Here is a 9,035-nt window from a genome sequence, read left to right as displayed (position 1 = left end):
TGAATCCCAAAGAGTGCCTAGTCTATCTTGATGACCTCATAGTGTTTGGAAGGACACCAGAAGAGCACGAACAGCGATTGCTGAAGGTGTTGGATCGACTCCAAGCAGAGGGTCTGAAATTATCAATAGACAAATGTCGATTTGCCCAGAACTCTGTTACATATGTAGGTCACATTGTTTCCGCACAAGGTGTGACAACTGACCCGACCAAAATTGAAGCGGTGATGAACTGGCCCAGGCCAGATAACATCAGTGAGCTGCGCTCATTTCTTGGATTCTGCGGTTACTACCGGAGGTTTGTGAAAGACTATTCAAAGATTGCTCGAGAGCTACACAACCTGTTAAAGACTACCTCAGCTATAGAGGGTGTTAAGGCGCCAAGTCCTAAAGACTCCTTCGGAAAGAAATGGACCTCAGGATGCGAAGAAGCCTTCTTAATCTTGAAGAAAAGACTCACAGAAGCTCCTGTATTGGCATATTCAGATCCCGAGAAACCATATGTGCTCCATGTTGATGCCAGTATGGAAGGCCTAGGGGCCGTATTGCATCAGAGCTACCCAGAAGGGTTAAGACCAGTGGCCTACATAAGTAGAAGTCTAACTGGTGCAGAGAAAAACTATCCGGTCCATAAGCTAGAATTCTTGGCGCTCAAGTGGGCAATTGTGGACAAGTTACATGACTATTTAAATGAAGCAAAAGAAGAGTTTACTTCTGGTGGGCCAATTGGTCAGAAGAGAGACCCCAAAGAATGGATACCACGCCCTCCTGAGAAATATGCATTGAGTGGTCACAGAAGTCCTGTCACACGTGTAATTTTCCATCCTGTCTTTAGTGTTATGGTCACAGCTTCAGAAGATGCAACGATAAAGGTCTGGGACTATGAGACAGGAGATTTTGAAAGAACACTCAAAGGACACACAGACTCTGTACAAGATATTTCTTTTGACCACTCTGGCAAGCTACTGGCCTCTTGCTCAGCTGATATGACTATTAAGCTATGGGATTTTCAAGGATTTGAATGCATAAGAACCATGCATGGTCATGATCACAATGTGTCCTCAGTAGCCATCATGCCCAATGGCGATCATATAGTTTCTGCCTCCAGGGATAAAACCATTAAGATGTGGGAAGTGCATTCTGGGTATTGTGTGAAGACTTTCACTGGCCACAGAGAATGGGTCCGCATGGTGAGACCAAACCAGGATGGTTCACTGATTGCTAGTTGTTCCAATGACCAGACAGTTCGTGTTTGGGTTGCAGCAACAAAAGAATGCAAAGCAGAACTTAGAGAGCATGAGCATGTTGTAGAATGTATTTCCTGGGCCCCAGAGAGTTCATATTCTACAATATTGGATGCTACAGGATCTGAGACAAAGAAGAGTGGTAAACCCTGACCATTTCTGCTTTCTGGATCCAGAGACAAGACTATTAAGATGTGGGATATTAGCACTGGAATGTGCCTAATGACACTTGTTGGCCATGACAATTGGGTACGTGGTATTCTGTTTCATCCAGGAGGAAAGTTTATACTGAGCTGTGCAGATGATAAAACCCTCCGCATTTGGGACTTTAAGAACAAACGATGCATGAAAACCCTAAATGCGCATGAACACTTTGTTACCTCTTTGGAAATCGAGCAATAGCAGACTATCTTCGTTCTAATGGCTATGAAGAAGCGTACTCTGTTTTTAAAAAGGAGGCAGAACTAGATATGAATGAAGAGTTAGATAAGAAATATGCTGGTCTCCTGGAAAAGAAATGGACGTCAGTTATTCGATTACAGAAGAAGGTTATGGAGTTAGAATCAAAGTTAAATGAAGACAAGAAGAAAGCCCAGTCACAGGACTGGTATATAGGTACAGTCCTCAAGGCAATGAGAGCCAAGAACCCTAAATTACTGAGCTCCCTTCCCATTGGACAAAGAGATTTGTACCGGAGAGAATGGAGTAAACTACATCTAGAAGATGGAATCCTTTATAGAGTTATAAAATACCATGACCACCCTGGTCGAAAGCAGCTAGTGTTACCTCATAGATATCGGGGAATGGTCCTGAGAGCTCTCCATGATCAACATGGGCATCTTGGGGTAGACAAGACCTATGGCCTGGTACAAGACCGGTTCTATTGGCCTCGCATGAGAGAACATGTTGAACATTATGTGAAGACCTGCAGAAGATGTATTCAGAGAAAGACTCTGCCTGTGAGAGCTGCCCCTATGGGCCACCTGAGAAGTACAGGACCCCTGGATCTTGTGTGCATGGACTATCTATGTATTGAGAATGATACTACCGGAATTGGGAATGTTCTGGTAGTAACAGACCATTTCACCAGATACGCTCAGGCTTTTCCCACTAAAGACCAGAAGGCTGTGACCGTAGCCAAGGTCCTCTGGCAGAAATATTTTATGCACTACGGTCTGCCCAATCGAATACATTCTGATCAAGGTAGAGACTTTGAGAGTAAGCTGATCAAAGAACTGCTGGATATGTTGCAGGTTCACAAGTCCAGAACAACACCCTACCACCCTGAGGGTGATGCCCAGCCTGAGCGTTTTAATAGGACACTCCTAGACATGCTCGGGACTCTGAAACAAGTAGAGAAGCGGTCCTGGAGTAAGCATGTAGAAGCCATGGTCCACGCATATAATTGCACAAGGCATGAGTCTACAGGATTCTCACCCTATTTCCTAATGTTTGGAAGGGAAGCCAGACTACCGATAGATGTCCGGTTGGGGGTGTCCCCAGATGGTACAAAGTCAGACTCTCACTTCCAGTATGTGAGGACCCTCAGACAAAACCTTCACAGTGCCTACGAGTTGGCCACTCAAGCTGCGGCAAAAATGGAGGAACGCAACAAAAGAAGATACGATACCAAAGTGAAGCATCAGGAAGTCCAAGCGGGAGATAAGGTTCTCCTCCGGAATCTAGGGCTACCTGGGAAACACAAATTAGCAGACAGATGGAAGGATACCCTATTTGAAGTTGTGTCTAAGCTAAAGGGGCTGCCAGTGTATAATATAAAAGGCCCAGAAGGCCGGATCAAAGCTTGGCATAGGAACCATCTACTACCAATAGCCTATATCGATGAAGAGGGAGTAGTAGTGAATGGGAGAAAAGCACAACGGAGAGTCCTGAAAATGAGGCAGTAGAGACCCCAGAAGCTCTTAGTGCTGATGATCAATGGTGGTCTCCTCCTGCTGAGGAAACACAGCACTTTCCTTCCTCTCCTCCCTTAGCCTCCTCTACATTGAATCCCAACAGCCCCAACTTTGTGCCTGGGACCCCAAAAGGAGACTCTTGTATCATGGGAAAGCCAGGGTCTCAAGCATCTGGTGACCTCCCCACCCAAGTGGCCAGAGCTGAAGATTCCCAGGAACATTCTGGACTTCCTCAGAGAGAACAGAGACTGGGTACTAGAATACGACAGCCTCCCAGGGTTCTTACTTACGATCAAGTCGGAGAACCCAGTTATGTACATATGCCCCAGGTACAATCTAAAATGGTTGATTTACTGTATGCGGTTGCGGACATTATGAATGTTGGAACCTCTCTGTACTAGAATAAACTGTAAGATAGTTAACATTTGTTTATAGGACTGTTAGTGCATTTATTATTATTTATATGTTTTGTTTTTTCAATTTACCTCTTGGTGGAACCTTGCCAGTGGAAGGCAAGGATTTTACAAGGGGGAGAATGTAGCCCTTCCTGTTGAACATTTGCACCTGTATACATTCTGCAGGAGAAGTTGCCTAGGCAACTATTAGACTGGTTGGTCATGTGATCAAGTGAAACTGAAAGAAGAGTGTAAGACACAGGAGGAAGCAGACATGTCAGAGCAGTGAAGGTGTGTGTGAGGCCTGGCTGTGTGAGAGCTGCAGACTTCATCTTGTAAAGTAACAGCATTCCTCTGCTGATTTTGTGTATGCTGCCAGCTGCAGTCTGACCCTGTGAGAGAGCTGTGGAGAAGAATGCAGACAAAGTAAATGACTGGCAGACCTTGGAGTTTTCTTTCAGCCTGTGCAGAATCCTGTCAGTGGTAAGAAGTATCCTCTCTCCTTGTCATACTGACAGGGCATTCTGTCCATCACATAAACTTATAAACAGCTCTTCCTGTGGATTGCAGTTTCCTATGAGCTGCAACTGTTTAAATGCATGTGGATTACCTTAAAGGGCCCCAACATTTATGTGCACCAACTGGTACCCATCAGCCATTAGGGTGAAGCCTGAGGGTGGGTTCGCAGGTGGTTTGGGAGGGTGCTGGGCCTGGTTAGAGAGAGTCGGTGTGTTAGTTAGCCACTGTATTTCTTGCCTTATTTTTATTTACCATAATCCTTTAATACATGTTCATACTGTTTTACTGTTATTACTGTGTGTGTTGTAGTTATTTATTATGTTCCTGTCTGGGAAACCCATTCTTGCCCTGGATGCCCAGTCAGGTGGAGGCACTGCCACAGTCATGTACCCCAACTCCCAGGTAGCAGAGACTCAGGATCAGCCTGCAGAGCACATGGAGGTAGCTGGGGTAAAGACCCACAGGGGTAATTGTGGGCCTAGGCCAAACCCCGTTACATACATATACAGTGATGTGTCTCTCTGCATTATACAGTGTACATAGTAAAAACGGGAATGTTCTGCATGTGTAAAATTATAAAGATGCTGTGAAATCAGGTAGCACTACACCAATCAAAACTGCTGACACCTTTAAATTTACCAAGACACCTTATTTAAACACGCCCATTGCAATTAATAGGAGCAATGTGGATGGTCAGGTCCGGTATTTTAAACTATGTACTAAACAAAATAAAAGCATAAGTAACTGTGCTCAATAACAAACAGATACATACAAAACAAGGAAAGTATTAGTTATATACTGGTAGGCTTACCAGAAGTCCCACTTTTACTGGGTTTGTCCCGGTTTGGAGGCGCTGTCCCAGTGTCCCACCCAGTTGTTCATTCTGTCCCAGTAGGGTTGCCACCTCTGGGTTTCAAATCATGTATCCGGGTTAAAGACCGCCTGAAACCCAGACACATTATTCAAAATGACTGCACTATGACTCTCCAGCATAGTTGGATGCTGGTACTTTGTTACATACAGCCCTGCTTAGCTTAGAGTCTATGTCCTTCAAAGTTTACATTTAGTAATACAGGCTGAGTGAGCAGCATAGGGTTTTTTAATTTTGTAGGGCTACTTGGTTTATTTTTCTAAGAATTTAACACCCCCCTTCGACCCCTGGTGACATCACCAGTAATACACCTTTAGGGGAATCATGTGGGTATGACTAGGAAGTACAGACAGGCAGGATTTTTGGCCTGGATCTTGCTTTACTTCATGCAGAATAGCATTTTGGCTATAATCTTCCTGCATTATGGTATAGAGCAGCCTCTTAAACAGCTTTAGCAGGTACGTGTTTCTTTTTTACTTTCATTCAATGTTGTATTTATGCCTTATCAGTATTTGGCTCTGTTCCTTAATTAGACACATAAAACACATATTACACTGCAGATATTAAATTGTGTGATGTATATGCTTGTCACTATTTTATGAAATTGATAATTATGCTTGATGTTTGGCATAATTTAGAATTAGATATGTGCAGCGTGGAAAAATTTGTTTCAGTTCGGTTTGGATCGATTCGAATTCGGAAGGAATTGAATGAATTCGTTTCGGATTCTTTCGGATTTGTAAAAAATTTGATTCGGTTCGAATCGATTCGGGATTTCGGTAAGTGTTAAGGGGATATGCTGTGTATTACACTAGTATACTGTACAATACTAGTGTAATACACGGCCATCCGAATCTACCGAATAAATTCGAAACGATTCGGATTTGTTCTGTAGATTCGGCACTACCGCAATTCGGAAATATGAATCGATCCGAATATCCGAATTCGTCCGAATTTCGATTCGGACCGAATCGAATCGCACATGTCTATTTAGAATTTGAGATTTAGATGAATGATTTATTTGCTCATGTTGTGTATGGGTTGCCATGACAACGTAATGGTGCCTTTTTTCACTAGGGGGTGGTGTTATGGTCTATTTAAACTGTGTGATTCACTTGTTTGACTGAGGAAGGGTAGAGTATCCACAAAACATTATGCATATAAAAGCTACCCACTTTAAAAGGACCGGTAATAGCCACGCCCCCTTGACCACACCCCCAAGGGCACCACACCAGGTGGTCCCAGTTTCACCTCTAAAAATTATGGTAAGCCTATATACTGGAGAAGTGAGAGTCCACCTTACGAAGAAGGGTAAAAGTGATGGTTCTAACTCTGCACACTACGCAGTTCTGGTCTGCAGTCAGTGATACCCTGCAGGTCACAGGAGCAATACCATTGTACATGGTGCATTTACTGCTTGACACCGCAGATCCGCTCAGACTCTCAGGACTTCACGGGCACAGTCCCGTGATGCTTTGCGCGCGGTCCCACATTCCAAAGCTGTTCTCCAAACTTCAATCTTAACCCCTTCATTCTCGGTTCTCCCGGGCTCTTTAAGAGACAGCGTCACCGGCAGTGTGCATCCTGATTGGCCACCGCTCCCACCGAATATTTCGGGAGGGGGGGTTAGAGTAATGGGGGAGGGGACAGCACCCCCAGCCTGCCCCGAACAGAGACTTCAGTGTCACTGAGGTGCAGGCACTGCGAGAGTGCTGGGAGCTGCACACATTCACACACGCAGGGTGCCGGGCGCAGGGAAAGTTTGCCGGTGTTACAGTTGGTACAGAGGAAGTTCGTGAAGAGAGCTAGGGCATTAGATACAGATAACTGTGCACCGGGTAGCAAAATACTTGAGCTTTTAGAGAGGCAGATACCTATGCACTGAGGTTGCAGGGAGATACTGACAAGACATTAACTATATGACAAGAGTGCCAGAAACTGCAGAAAGTACTGGGAATTATAAAATAAGTCTGGCAGTAAAAAAGAGATTCCATCACCAGACAAAGAGATTACAGTACAGAAAGAGAGACGGGCACTTGACGTGGTATTGCCCAGGGGCACACTGAGATGAGTAAAGGTTTATAAGGAAAGGACCAGCAACGACAAAATAATATTGGACATTGCAGAGACTGTTAATTTTGTGGACTTGTCATAAAGTGATTGTATTTTCATAGCAAGTACCAAAACTCCTCACACGACACGATAGTGTTGGAGAGTGTACAGTATAGCACTGAACTGCTGTGCCACTGACTGCCAGCGATAGCAGATGGTTACTGGGGAAAAGAGAAAGGCAGTGGGCTAAAATATAGTAATATACTAAGGGTTCTGTATACAGTGGTGCAGACAGATGTGTTTAAGGAGGCGTGAATAGCCCTTTCCACCTTTAGGGGTTTCTGTTATAACTTAGCAATACGAACCTAGTACGAGATGTATTGGTTAATAAGGAGCATAGCATTGTAGGGACATAGGTAAGTTATAAAAGGACTGCACAAGCTGGGGTTGTGAAGACTGCTAAGGGTTACAGTAGGTATCACATCCAGTGCCAAACTGGGCAGGGAGTGTGTGTTTTTACATTTGGGAATGGGGACACTTGTCCTGGTCTGTTTTCTGTGCTCTGTGTTGTATGGTGTCTTGGGATTGGTGCCACTGGAAGATTTCTACCCCTTTGGTGCCAGTGAGGGCGACTCAGTAACCCGCAGACAGGATGATGGTGGATCCGGACTGCTGCCCATCTCCAGGGCTTTTACATTTTTTGGGGACAAGCATAATGGTCTCTACGTGAGTATACTATATATCATTATACCATGTTGCATGTCCATAATGTGATTCCTTCAATTTATTAAGCTAAATAAAACATTGTAATTGTTACATTACTAATATATTTTCCACCCTAAATAGCAGCTACTGTATATCCTCTGACTAGAGAATTATAGCCCACAACACAATAATTGGGAATTCAATATATAGTTCTTAGCTTTAAAAATGTTTGGAGGAAATAAGAATTGTGCAGGAAAGTTAATTGCATTGGGTATATAAATATATCACAGCATGGGCGCTAGAACTCTTGCTTCTAGTAGCAATGAATTATAAACTCTAACAAAAATGGGGTTGTTAAAGGTCAGACAACAACAGTGTTGTCTTCATTCAGATTGTTATATGTTCTTTGCCCAGCAATTTCTACTGATGCTCATTTTATGCACTGCATATGTGTATTAAAACTTTATGTATAGACATTACAGAGTGCAACTTTGCTATTGTAGTTGAGCAACTACTTTGGAGAGTTTTACTCAGGTTGCATGAGATAGGACCAGAGCCTATTTGCAAACAGTATATAACCATTTAATTCAGTGAAGGGCATATCAGATAGAAATCTTGGTGATCTTATACTGTATATTTTGAGTGCTGGATCTTCACAATGTTAATATTAAATATAGCATATTAACCTGCCATAGCTAATGCTTTTGAAAGAACTCTGTTGTTTTAAAAGGTAACCTAGGGTTAGTCACTAGATTTGAGTAGCAGATTTTACCCTGTGTAAGATAGCGGATACTGGAACACTTTGTTAGAAGAGAATACTTTTGTGCTAAGAAAATACCGAACTTGAGTTGCAGTAATACTATTAAAGGGCTAAAAATTAAATGCACATTAAAGGGACATGAAACCCAACATGTTTCTTTCATGATTCAGTTAGAGGATGTCATTCTAAAAAAAGTTTTCATTTACTTATGTTATTTAAAGTGATATAAAACCCAAACATTTTCTTTTGTGATTCAGACATTTAAAAAAAAAAAAAAGTTTTCAATTTACTTCTATTGTCAAATTGTCTTTGTTCTCATGATATTCTGTTTTAAAGAGATACCTAGGTAGGCATCTGTAGCACTACTTGACAGGGAATAGTGCTGCCATCTAGTGCTCTTGGAAATGGATAACATTCTTTCAAAACTGCTGTCATATAATGCTCCAGAAATGGGTTGGCGCCTAAGCTTATGTCCCTGCTTTTCAACAAAAGATACTAAGAGAACGAAGAACATTGATAATAGAAGTAAATAAGAAAGTTGTTTAAAACCACATGCTCTATCTGAATCATGAAATA

General features: G+C 42.8%; 2 protein-coding genes across 2 annotated transcripts in view; both read left to right on the top strand.

Moving 5' to 3' along the window:
• The first annotated feature begins 689 nt into the window (after positions 1–689).
• Positions 690–1,624, top strand: LOC128656165 (lissencephaly-1 homolog). The gene has a single exon (XM_053709905.1). The coding sequence runs from the start codon at positions 837–839 to the stop codon at positions 1,392–1,394; it is 558 nt and encodes a 185-aa protein (XP_053565880.1). The 5' UTR covers positions 690–836; the 3' UTR covers positions 1,395–1,624.
• Positions 1,625–6,664: 5,040 nt separating this feature from the next.
• The window catches only part of SNED1 (sushi, nidogen and EGF like domains 1), a 482,978-nt gene continuing 480,607 nt past the window's right edge, over positions 6,665–9,035 (top strand). The window contains exon 1 of the mRNA XM_053709904.1: positions 6,665–7,720. Within this exon, the coding sequence (XP_053565879.1) occupies positions 7,523–7,720 (198 nt within the window). The 5' untranslated portion in view covers positions 6,665–7,522. The remainder of the gene's footprint in view (positions 7,721–9,035) is intronic.

This window comes from Bombina bombina, chromosome 4, assembly GCF_027579735.1.
Source record: "Bombina bombina isolate aBomBom1 chromosome 4, aBomBom1.pri, whole genome shotgun sequence".
Lineage (NCBI taxonomy): Eukaryota > Metazoa > Chordata > Amphibia > Anura > Bombinatoridae > Bombina > Bombina bombina.
The sequence above is the reverse complement of the archived record's forward strand: the minus strand, read 5'-3'. Positions and strand labels throughout refer to the sequence as shown.

Bases quoted from the DNA above. Each gene is read 5' to 3' on its own strand.
- LOC128656165 (XM_053709905.1), top strand. From the start codon at position 837: ATGGTCACAGCTTCAGAAGATGCAACGATAAAGGTCTGGGACTATGAG.